General features: G+C 44.4%; 1 protein-coding gene across 6 annotated transcripts in view; it reads left to right on the top strand.

The window, feature by feature from the left end:
* Positions 1-13,175, top strand: part of LOC133411938 (rho GTPase-activating protein 12-like) — a 79,617-nt gene that overhangs the window by 46,357 nt on the left and 20,085 nt on the right. For all 6 annotated transcript variants that reach the window (XM_061694782.1, XM_061694781.1, XM_061694779.1 and 3 more), the window contains 3 exons: positions 373-465; positions 2,260-2,362; positions 6,152-6,271. In XM_061694782.1, the coding sequence (XP_061550766.1) occupies positions 373-465; positions 2,260-2,362; positions 6,152-6,271 (316 nt within the window). The remainder of the gene's footprint in view (positions 1-372; positions 466-2,259; positions 2,363-6,151; positions 6,272-13,175) is intronic.

Raw genomic sequence — 13,175 nt, 5'->3', positions numbered from 1 at the left:
TCAAAAACAAAGTCAAAAAACAATCAAGAACCAAGTAAAAGGACAGTCAAGAGCAATGTAAAAAAATGTTAACCAAGTAAAAAAATAAGTCAACTATGTCAAATAACAGCCAAGAATAACATAGAGAACCAAGTAAAAAAAACGGTCAAAAACAAAGAAAATAAACAATAAAGAACCAAATTAAGAACCAGATCAAGAGCCAAGTCACAAACCATCTCAAAATCTAATCAGAAACCAAGTTAACAGTCAAGAACCACGAGACTGGACCGCTCTCTCAAAACAGACTAATTTCAGCAATACAACTAATAGGATTTCAAGTGTATTATAATTCTTAATACTTGATGTATTGCTAATCAATAACCTCACACACAGCTGAAGACCCGGCAGGGCACAGAACTCCTGATCCAGTCGGAAAACGACGTAAACGAGTGGTACCGAGCGCTAAAGGACACCGTCGGTAGTCCGGTAAGGATCACCAACCACACTAGTACCACATTTACACATTACTTTCCACTCAACTGCATATAGGTTGGACGTGGCCAGTAATCTATTATGGGGGTGTGGAGCGGGGGGAACCTTTATTTTTTGCGTCTGTGCCATTTATACACAACAGCGACATGGAGTACAAAAAAAAGCTAAAAAAGTAAAAGCTGAAAACAAATAAATAACGGACGTACTCGTAACACTGCGCACAGGCACTGCGGATTGACCGCTTTCATCTCAGACTGCTAGGTGCTGGTGTTTTGGTTAGCAACAGAGTTCAAAGGGTCTCAGCAGTTAACTGATTACCGAAATAACACTTGCTACCCATTGTTTTGTCCTTTTGAAGTGTTAATTTTGTCTTACATGTAGGACTTAATGGGGACGGGGAAAATAACAGGCAAGAATCACATCAGAACCTTAACTCTATTTATCGAGCACTTAAACAGTGCTGTACATAAGATAAAACCTAAAACACACTTTTAATAAATAAACAAATCAAATATTCTTTTCTAATTTAATTATACAATAAGAACTCAGGCGGCACGGTGGACGACTGGTTAGAGCGTCAGCCTCACAGTTCTGAGGAGTGGGGTTCAATCCCCGGCCCCACCTGTGTGGAGTTTGCATGTTCTCCCCGTGCCTGCGTGGGTTTTCTCCGGGCACTCCGGTTTCCTCCCACATCCCAAAAACATGCATTAATTGGAGACTCTAAATTGCCCGTAGGCATGCATGACTGTGAGTGCGAATGGTTGTTTGTGCCCTGCGATTGGCTGGCAACCAGTTCAGGGTGTACCCCGCCTCCTGCCCGATGACAGCTGGGATAGGCTCCAGCACGCCCGCGACCCTAGTGAGGAGAAGCGGCTCAGAAAATGGATGGATGAAGAAGAACTCATTTGACGTCACTTGCGTTGGCTGCAGCACCTGAAGTTTAAATGTAAACAAACAACCACAGTTTTATAAACAGAAATATCCCAGTTAAAACCCCTGCAAATGGTTTAGCATGGCGGAAAAAAATTCATGATGGAAAGTACAAATGAAGAAGAAAGTTAATGGAGCTGTTGTAAACAACCTGCTCATTCACATGCTCCCACAACAACAAAAAGCGGAAATATGAAGATTTTATGGCTAAAATGCTGTAAATAATTCTAAATGGGTTAGCCCAACACAAAACGAACACTTAATGGTAAAAAAAAAAAAATTATAGATAAGTATAAATAAAGGAGAAAGTGAGCGGAGCTCTTGTAGCACGCTCCCGACTCAACAGGCATTACACATTCAACTTGATATTTTAAAGACAGATTTTATTTGACAAAATTAAAACACATGATTACACAGAAATTAATAACAGTAGAATGACGTATCACAGTCAAAGAACAGTCAAGAACCCAGTCTAGGCATCGATTAGAGGGACGGCCCTTGCTATTTGAGACTAAGCACTATATTTAGCAACTGAGCAGAACTAAAAAGCAAAGTCACACTTTGAATTTGATCTGCTGAGCTTTTCAGGATGGCGAAAATCCAAAAATATGCCAGGTCGTTGTTGAAGCTTATTGTCAGAATTTTGCGATAATTAACAACTTGCCCTTCATTGAGGTGGGAGCTAAAGTCCCTAAAAGTGAGTAAAACCTTACATTCTGTGCTTCTTGGAGACTCCTGACTCAGAAGCTTTGTCGTATTAACATCACTTTGCAGGCCATTGGCTCACAAAGGAGAAAAACTCTGAAAGTCAAAAGATGAACTTCGAGCTTCTAAAAGATGATTTTGTGTGTTTTTCAGGCATGTGAGTCAGATGAAGCCATAGAAGAAGACTTGCCGGAGTCAGCGGGAGCAGAGATCCAAGACAGGGAGAAAGAACGCAGAGACTCCAAGAAAGGCAGACGTACGTATAATTCGGAAGCCCCTTTCACAAAGAGAGCCCCAAAAATACCACATCGGATGAGGCATTTATGAGCCCTTTTATGCAGAACATAGCTAAGTAGAGCTGCACGATATTGGAAAAAAAATTACATGGAGTTTTTTTTTTTAAACCTGTGATATACAGGGTGATTCAAAAAGAATGCTCCAAAATCAGCACGCAATATTTCAAAAACGAAAAACAATAGAAAACTCCAGCTTGTACAAGGTGTTGTGCATAGCTTAAAGTTTTCATTTCATGTTTTACAAGTGCTCAATGTGGCCACCACCGGCAGCACGGACAACATCAAGCTAATATGAGAATTCTTCCCAAACGCGGCTCAGTGTTTCGCGGTCCACCGTGTTGATTGCAGCTGTTATTCCATCTGTCATGTCATCGATATTTGCTGGAAGAGGTGGAACATATACTTTAACATACCCCCACAAGAAAATGTCTAAAAGCACGCTGCACCGTGACAATGGCATTTGTTTTCGCAAACTCAAGCACACAAAGGCTTTCTGCTGAGGAGTCGCCATTTTGAGTGCTAAAAAATGTTATTTTTTGACAATTGAACGGCGTCAGAGGAGTACGTCAACATAGCGATGACGTTCACACCCAATCAAACTTGGGTAACTCCCCTATCAAATGACCACTGATTCAGTCCATTACAATGCTTTTAAACTTAATAAATGCGTAATGATTTTGACGTATTCTTTTTGAATCACCCTATATATTACGATGTGAAATAATACAGGCTCAGTGTTTGGAAAGTTCCTTTTCTATGCGAACTAGTTCAAAATTCAGTTCATCATTCCAAAAATTCTAAATTTTGAACTACCGTAATTTCTCGTGTATAATGTGCATTTTTTTCTCTCAAAAATGGTCAAAAGTCAATACTGCACATTATACATGGGTATAGGGGAAAATGGGGGGGGGGGGGGACGTTTTATAAATGCATGCCGGTGCACACTTTCATTCTAATATGCCACCGCCACCTAGTGGTTATGAAAATGGTGTAGCCTACACTTTCATTCCAATATGACAGGCGTACGTATGACTGCATATATGTACAGTTGTGCTCAGAAGTTTACATACCCTGGCAGAATTTGTGAAATGTTTTATTTTATTTTTTTAATATGACTGATATCTGAACAACAACCATCATTTTTTTTTTTATGGCTATGTTTTGTTTAATGATAATGCTTTTCTGAAATGCATGACAGTTTAATTTTAATACCATTAAAATAAAATTGAATGTTTTGCCTGGCCGTTCATGTTTTCTTTAAAGAATTGTACCCATCTTACAAATTCTGCCTGGGTAATCAAACATGAGCACAACTGTGTGTTTTCTAATTTACTAAATGAAAGTAGGGCTGTGAATTTCAAAATAAGAGAGAGTAAATAAAAAAGAGAGTATTACGTGTTCAAATACAGTGCTTAACTTCAGAATAATTATTTGCAAAAAACAAACAAAATACAGATAATTCTTAGTTTTGATCATATGGGTAGAAGCAAAATCATGCATTGTAAAAATGCATTATACATAGGTAGAAGGGTTTTCCAGAATTTTGAGGTCAACTTTGGGGATGCATATTATACATGGGTGCGCATTATACACGAGAAATTGCGGTAAATTCACCGGTCCAGAAACTAACTAGTTCATAGTTGTTGTTTTTTATTATTCAATATGTTAATGACGGGCGATTATCCTCAAAATACTGGCATTTCATTTCCACATTGTTTTGACTTTTGTCCTTCATGTGCAAATAAAAACATGCAACACAGTATGACAGGAATGATGGTGAAAGGACATTGATATATTTGCATTCCTTGCAGCTCTGGCTGACTATATTAACAAAATAATTTATCTATTCTTATCAGTGTTGCCACAGTTACCTTGAGAAAGTAACTTAGTTACTTTACTGATTACTTGATTTCAAAAGTAAGTTAGAAAAAATAACTTTTTAGTTACTGTCAGCATCTGCCAATAACTTAAATATTAGTGTAGTTGAAGCCACAATAAATCAGCAACTTAGTGTAGACTTGACATGCAAACACATTACAGTATCTAAACCTAAACAAGCACACCATTCTCAGTACACTGCCGATTGTGGTCCATGAAGGCAACGGTGTGTGTGTGTGCGCGCGTGCGTGCGCGTGCGTGCGCGTGCATGTAAACATGAAAGTGAGTGACACAAACACACAATTGCTCCCATCAGAGTAATTTTGATGCGAAGAGCGAGAAAACTTTTACTTCTTACCATGTGACGTCAGCCGTGCAAGCGTGTTCAACCAGCTCACAGTCCGGACTCCAGACTAAGTTGAGAGTTCTCACTTTTCATTGTAAATATTATTTAAGCTAAGTATTGTAAGCCCTTCAGTGAGTCAGTCCTTACCCGCCGCGACCGATTTATGACCACGCACTTTGGTATAAATAATTAACCCACAATGCATTGTGCGTTTCACACGCCAGTAAAACTGTATTCTTAATGTGAAAATAAAAAAGTAACAACAATCAAATTTCCTTTTCACTTAGCAAAATAACAAAAATAGTGTGGCGATAGTGAAATTGTGCATTTCTTTGCACTTTTATGGTACTGCACCATCACGGTGCATTGTGTAATAAACAATCACTTCCCAATCGGGACTGTATGTAAGGGACTGACCCAGTCAGTCCCTTACATACAGAACGCTGGAAAACGCTGGCTTTGACAAACGCTGGCTTTGACAAACGTGAAAAGAGGCTTCAGGACCTACCACATGAGGAAGACAGCATAAAAGAGACTTCAGATACTACTGCCGGGTGAAGACAGCTTTGAAAGGGGCTTCAGATACTACCGCATGAGGTGTCAATGTAAAAGCGGCTTCGGATACTATATAAGGAGGAATACAGCTTGAAAGGGGCTAACGTAGAAGCAGGACAACCTAAAAGGTGCATGAGATACTACCACAGGAAGAAGACAGTGTGAAAGGAGCTATTTTTACAGAAGCTGTGAAAGGGTCTTCAAATACCACCGTAGTAGGAATACAGTGTGAATGGGACATCAGATACTACTGCAGGAGGCAGAAAGTGGCAAAGGGGCTTTAGATACTACTGCAGGAGGCAAACAGCGTGAAAGGGGCTTCAGATACTACTGCAGGACTCGGACATTGTGAACAGAACTTCAGATACTACCACAGGAGGAAGACCGCTTGAAAGGGGCTTCAGATAGTACCGCACAAGGCAGACAGGTTGAAAGGGGCTTCAGACTCTACCGCGCAAGGTAGACAGCATTAAGGGGGCTACAGATAATACCACAGGAGGAATACAGTGTGGGCGGGACTTCAGCTACTTAAAGCAAGAGGAAGACAGTGTGAAAAGGGGTTCCTGATACAAACTTCTTCCAGGTCTACCTTTAAAACAACAAGGCTGCAATCAGCCAGGAAAATGCTGACTTTTACAGGCAGTGTGAAAGGGGCTTCTGATCCCTGCTTCCTGCTTACTATGCATCCAAATCCACAAAAGAAGTAGAAGAAATTGAGCCACCCAAAGCCCAGACAAATTAAGTCATGGTCAAATGTTGCTGAATCAAAAAGGCCTTTTAATAAAAACAGTGCAAATGTCATGTATGTCTTCCATGACTGCTTCATTCAAAACAAAAGTGGTGAAGGTCATATACCTTAGTTAAGGTGGTCTTGAAACAAAATGTCTCCGACTGAACAGCCTTTATTCCTGCTGCATCGTCATGGCGACAAAGATCCCCTATCTGACGTCAGTCTCTGCTTCCCGTGCAGCCATAAAGACGTCGAGCAGCGTTGACGGGGCCGACAACAAGAAGACCAAACACAAGCTGAAAAAGTTTCTGATGCGACGGCCCACCCTGCAGGCTGTCAGAGACAAAGGATACATCAAAGGTACCATGACCTTAACATACCTTCGCCAAGGCCAAACACGTTTGGCTTGGTTGGTAAAAATAACTAAATTCAATATTTTTTGAAAATTCAGCCCCTTGAGCTAGTTTAACTTAGCAACATGAAATTTAGTAGGCATGTCTATCAGGGGTAGACCCACAAAAAGTCTCAAGAAGCCATTCCGGAAAAGACTCTCTCAGAATCAGAATCAGAATCATCTTTATTTGCCAAGTATGTCCAAAACACACAAGGAATTTGTCTCCGGTAGTTGGAGCCGCTCTAGTACAACAAACAGTCAATTTACAGAACACTTTGGGGACATAAAGACATTGACAAAAAACAATTGTGCAAAAAGATGCAGAGTCCTCTAGCACTTAGAGCAGTTCGAACGACTAATATTGCAATAGTCCGGTGCAATGACCATTGTGCAAAGGGCGCTGAGACTTCAAGGAGTGTATGCGGTTTAAAGTGACAAGTAGTGCGATCATCTGGGACAATGTCGGTTGTGCAAATGTTACAGATACTCCTCAATCAGTGTGCAAATGGAGCAGATGCTACTCTGGCATGAGTGGCCAGTATATGCAAATAGTGCAGCATGGCGAGACAACTACAGTGAGTGCACAAGTAATAAATAATTGGCCCCACAGAAATGTGACAACGAACTCAAGTCAAAAAATTGCCAGCTTGTTGTAATGGAATTATAGGTTAGGTGTTTAAGAAGTTGATCGCAAGAGGGAAGAAGCTGTTGGAATGTCTACTAGTTCTAGTTAGCGTTGATCGGTAGCGCCTACCTGAGGGAAGGAGCTGGAAGAGCTGGTGACCGGGGTGCAGACGGTCCGAGAGGATTTTGCACGCCCTTGTCTTAGTTCTGGCAGCGTGCAAGTCCTCAATGGTGGGTAGGGGGTTACCGACAATCCTTTCAGCAGTTTTGATTGTCCGTTGCAGTCGGAGCTTGTCCTTTTTTGTAGCAGCACCAAACCAGACTGTGATGGAAGAACACAGGACCGATTCGATGACCGCTGTGTAGAACTGTCTCAGCAGCTCCGGTGGCAGGCCGTGCTTTCTCAGAAGCCGCAGGAAGTACATCCTCTGCTGGGCCTTTTTGAGGACGGAGTTGATGTTGTTCGCCCACTTCAGGTCCTGAGAGATTGTAATTCCCAGGAACTTGAAGGTCTCGACGGTTGACACAAGGCAGCTGGACAACGTGAGGGGCAGCTGTGGCGAAGGATGCCTCCTGAAGTCCACGATCATCTCTACCGTCTTGAGCGTGTTCAGCTCCAGGTTGTGTCGCCCGCACCACAGCTCCAGCCGCTCCGCTTCCTGTCGATATGCAGACTCGTCACCGTCCTTGATGAGGCCGATGACAGTGGTGTCATCTGCAAACTTCAGGAGCTTGACAGTCGGGTTCGCTGAGGTGCAGTCGTTCGTGTAGAGAGAGAAGAGCAGCGGAGAGAGGACACAACCTTGGGGCGCCCCAGTGCTGATGCTGCGTGTGGATGAGGTGGCCTCCCCCAGCCTGACCTGCTGTGTCCTGCCCGTCAGAAAGCTGTAGATCCACTGGCAGATGGCAGGTGAGACGCTGAGCTGGAGAAGCTTGGTTGAAAGGAGTTCAGGGATGATGGTATTGAACGCTGAGCTGAAGTCCACGAACAGGATCCTCACGTAGGTCCCTGCACTGTCGAGGTGTTCTAGGATGAAGTGCAGTCCCATGTTGACTGCATCATCCGCAGACCTGTTCGCTTGGTAGGCAAACTGCAGGGGGTCCAGCAGGGGACCTGTGACACTCTTGAGGTGGTCCAGCACGAGACGTTCAAAGGACTTCATGACCACAGATGTCAAAGCGACAGGCCTGTAGTCATTCAGACTAGAGATTGCAGGTTTCTTGGGGACTGGAATGATGGTGGAGCGTTTGAAGCAGGATGGAACTTCGCACATTTCCAAAGATCTGTTAAAGATCTGAGTGAAGACTGGAGCGAGCTGGTCCGCGCAGACTTTGAGGCAGGATGGGGACACATGGTCCGGTCCTGTTGCTTTGTTAATCTTCTGTTGTTTGAAGATGCGTCTCACATCCTGTTCATGGATGGTTAACGCAGAAGTCAGAGGTGTGGTTGTGGTCGCGGGTGCGGCCGGGTTGGTGTGTGGAGTGAAACTGTCCTTTTCAAATCTGCAATAGAAGGTATTCAAGTCGTTGGCTAGTGTGCTATTGTTCTCAGCTTGGGGGGATCGTCGCTTGTAATTAGTCAGCGATTGGAATGCACGCCAGACTGATTTCGAGTCGTTCGCGCTAAACTGTTTTTCCAACTTTGCTGCATAGATCCTCTTTGCAATGTTAATTTCTTTAGTAAGCTGGTTTCTAGCTCGATTATACAGGGCCCTGTCCCCGCTCTGATATGCATCTTCCTTAGCTTGGCGAAGCTGCTTAAGTTTAGCAGTGAACCACGGCTTGTTGTTGTTGAATGTCCGAAATGATTTTGTTGGTACACAAACCTCTTCACAGAAACTGATATAGGATGTGACAGTGTCCGTATATTCATCCAGGCTGCCAGCTGAATTTTCAAAGACACTCCAGTCTGTGCAGTCTAAACAGCTTTGAAGTTCCATCTTTGCTTCATTGGTCCACTTTTTGACTGTTTTCACTGTAGGCTTCGCACATTTAAGTACTTGCTTGTACGTCGGTATTAAGTGAATTAAGCAGTGATCAGACGAGCCCAGGGCTGCACGAGGTATAGCACGGTATGCGTTTTTTACCGTAGTGTAGCAGTGGTCTAAAGTATTATTTTCCCTGGTAGGACAGTCGATGTGCTGCTTGTATTTAGGGAGTTCGTGGTTGAGTTTAGCTTTGTTAAAGTCCCCGAGAATAATGAGGGGTGAGTCAGGGTGTTTTTTTTCAATTTCGTTGACTTGTTCGGCGAGCGTTAGCAATGCGGCGCTCGTGTTAGCTTGCGGTGTGATATAGACTCCAGCCAGTATAAACGATGCAAACTCACGTGGCGCGTAAAATGGTTTACAGTTCAGAAACAGCGACTCCAAATGCGGGCTGCAGTGTGTGCTGAGCACCGTGACGTCCGTACACCATTTTTCGTTTATATGGAGGCATATCCCGCCGCCCTTCGTTTTTCCCGATGATTCCATGTCGCGGTCCGCTCGATGAATGTTGAAGCCGGGAAGCGTGACGGCGCCATCGGGTACAGCGTCGCAAAGCCAGGTCTCCGTGAAGCACATGGCCGCGGAACGTCCGAAGTCTTTACTGGTCTTTAACAGAAGATGAAGCTCGTCCATTTTGTTGGGTAGGGAGCGTACATTCGCGAGGTGGATCGACGGGAAGGCCAATCTGTGTCCTCTCTTGCGGAGTTTCACCTGAATTCCGGCTCGTTTTCCTCTGTGGCGCCGCTTCCGCATCCATGCGCCGAAAACCGCGGACGCCGCTCCGGTGAGTAACTCGGGGAAAAAACTGAGCGGATTTTCGAAAGTTGGTGACAGAAAGTCCGGAGTAGCCTCCTTGATGGTTAGCAGGTCTCCCCTTGTGTAAGTGAGTCGTGTAAGGTCTCCAAAGACGGACGAAAAACACAAAAACGAAGACAATACTAGAGAGCGCGTTACCGAGGCGGCCACACTGGTAGGCGCCATCTTATGAAACAACTCTAAGGGGGGCACAAGCCAGTGCAAACTGTAGGCCGGTCCCAACCGGGATAAATGCAGAGGGTTGCGTCAGGAAGGGCATCTGGCTTAAAACTTTGCCAAATAAATATCAGCGTTCATCCAATGAATTCCATACCAGATCGGTATTGGCTGGAGTTAACAACGTCCATCACCGGTGCCGTTAACCTACAGGGCGCCGGTGGAAATTTAGCTATGGTGGGTCAAAAACGAAGGAGAGGTGGAAAGCGGGTTCTTAGGCAGAAAGACAAGAGGAAAGCACAGAGCCTAGACCTGAATGTGGGGACTTTGAATGTGACAGGAAAAGCTCGGGAGTTGGTTGACGTGATCATTAGGAGAAAGGTAGCTATATTGTGTGTCCTGGGGCCTCATGTACAAAAGGTTCGTACGCACAAAAACGTGCCGTCCGTTCTTTTTCACGGCAAAGTTCAGATGTATCAAGAGTGACATGACCGTGGAAATGTGCGGTGGTGTGGTTGGCGTACGCACGTTTCTGCAGCTTTTGGTGCTTTGGCGACACTTAGAGGTGATGCTGGAAAACTGTTCACATAAATCTGCACACCAGAGACACATGAATAATTAGCACTGATGAACAATTTATGTCCGGCAACATTTGATTTCAACAATGCAATTGAGGCAAGGACTGAGAATTCATTTGTTAACCAGTGTATTTAATGAACCCCTGATATTTGTGAGGACACCTATCATTTGATCAAGGCGATCATTTATGCCACCTATTGCCTTCACAATCACTTCGTGACTCCAGCACATGCACTGAAAAAAGAGTCCTTCGAAGTTACTTCATTTGAACATGTACATCATTTGCACATGATTAAAATGTTTAAATTTACATAATTTACCCCTCTTCTTCTTCAAAAAAAAAAAAAACAAAAAAAAATTTCTTTTTGTAAGTCTCCTCTCCTGTGTATTAAAATAATAAATTGAGTAATCAAAAAGCAGTCAAAGTTTCTGATATGCTCTTTGATATGCTGATGTGCTTCTATTTGAATTCAGAAGATTTATTACAAATACCACACATCCAACATTTACGCATGAACCTTTATCTCACAGGGCTGAGTGTAGGTTACTATATGAACTTATGAGTTCTAAAAATACATGGTATTAACCTTGTGGGGTGATCATAGTCAGCCACATGTCCTCCCATCACCCCTGAGAGAGCAGCGTCACCCATGATCGCAGCGATTCTCTCCTCGAACAGGGTGAGGCCCTCGGCGACCGGTTCTTCCGCCTTTTTTGGGCCACACTTTGGCGGTGGGCAGCTGTCCTCCACTTCACATCCACCTTAATGTCTGACCACTTCTTTTTTTAGTTCAGCGTGTGCGCGCTATTCTGTCTCCACAGCATTGACAGCCGCACACGCGCTGTCCCATTCACTCCTCTTTCGCATGTTAACGCCGTAGGACAGCGTGCCAAAGAGGATTTTCTTGCGTGCCTCCACTTCATTGAGCAACTTCACATTCAGAAAAAATATTTTTCTTCATTACCTTGCTGATTTTCCTTTTTTTCTGATCATGCAGAGATTGGCATCTCAGGTGCAGGGTTCCTTTAAATATGATTTGCATATTCAAATGTGGGCGTGGACAGGGAGGAGTCGGCTACTCCAACATGTGCGCTCATTTCCACGTTGATTGGAATGTACGACGGAAATGTGCTTGGATTCATGAGTACGGAGAGTTTCATACATCTGAATATTTTTGTGCGTACGTTTTCTGGATTTGAGCGTACGCCATGTTTTAGGAGGAAATCCACACAAGTCTTTGTACAAGAGGCCCCAGGAGAGCAGGTGGAAAAGCAGTTTAGGGGCTGGGTTCAAATTATTTTCCCAAGCTGTAGATGAGAAGAGAAATGGAGTATGGGTTTTTTTAAAGGAAGAGTTAGCTAAGAATGTGTTGGAGGGGAAAAGAGTATCCGATCGAGTGATGAGCCTGAAACTTCAAATTGAGGGTGTTATGTATAATGTGATTACTGGCTGTGCCCCACAGGTAGAATGTGAGCTAGAGGTGAAAGAAAAATTCTGGAAGGAGCTAGACAAAGTAGTTCTGAGCATCCCAGACAGAGAGAAAGTTGTGATTGGTGCACATTGTAATGGACATGTTTGTGAAGAGTAAGTTTGGCATCCAGGAAAGGAACTTGGAGGGACAGATGGTGGTAGACTTTGCCAAAAGGATGGAAATTGCTGTAGTGAACACTTTGTTCCAGACGAGGCAGGAACATAGGGTGACTTACAAGAGCGGAGGTAGAGGAACGCAGGTGCATTACATCTTGTGCACACGATGTAATCTGAAAGAGGTTACTGACTGTAAGGTAGTGGGAGCACAAAGTGTGCCAAGACAGCATAGGATGGTGGTGTGTAAGATGGCTCTGGTGATGGGGAGGAAGATTAAAAAGACAAAGCCAGAGCAGATAACCATGTGGTGGTAGCTGAGGAAGGAAGAGTGTTGTGCGGCTTTTCGAGAAGAGGTGAGACAGGCTTTCGGTGGTCCGGAGGCACTTCCAGAAGACTGGACCACTACAGCCAAGATGATCAGAGAGACAGGCAGGAGAGTAATTGGTGTATCTACTGGTAGGAAAGGGGAGTAAGAGACTTGGTGGTGGAACCTCAAAGTACAGGATTATACAAAGTAAGACATTAGCTAAGAAGAAGTGGGAGACTGAGAGGAGGAGAAAGGAATACATGGAGATGCGATGTAGGGCGAAGGTAGAGGTGGCAAGGTAGAGGGTGCAGGTTGGACACTAAAGAAGGAGAAAATTATATATACAGCTCGGCCAGGCAGACGGATAGAGATGGGATGGATGTGCAGCAGGTTAGGGTGATAAAGGATAGACATGGAAGTGAGTCAGGGAAGGAGCCCGAGCTGGTGTGTGTGGTCGAGAAGTTCCGACTAGATATAGTTGGACTTGCCTCCACGCACAGCTGGGCTCTGGTACCAGTCCTCTCGAGAGGGGTTGGACTCTCTTCCACTCTGGAGTTGCCCACGGTGAGAGGCGCAGAGCAGGTATGGGTATACTTATTGCTCCCCGGCTCGGCGCCTGTACGTTGGGGTTCACCCCGGTGGGCGAGAGGGTAGCCTCCCTCCGCCTTTGGGTGGGGGGACGGGTCCTGACTGGTGTTTGTGCCTCTGCACCAAACAGCAGTTCAGAGTACCCACCCTTTTTGGAGTCCTTGGAGGGGGTGGTGGAGAGCGCTCCTGCTGGGGACTCCGTCATTCTGCTGGGGGGACGTCAATGC

Source organism: Phycodurus eques, chromosome 13, assembly GCF_024500275.1.
Source record: "Phycodurus eques isolate BA_2022a chromosome 13, UOR_Pequ_1.1, whole genome shotgun sequence".
NCBI lineage: Eukaryota > Metazoa > Chordata > Actinopteri > Syngnathiformes > Syngnathidae > Phycodurus > Phycodurus eques.
The sequence above is the reverse complement of the archived record's forward strand: the minus strand, read 5'-3'. Positions and strand labels throughout refer to the sequence as shown.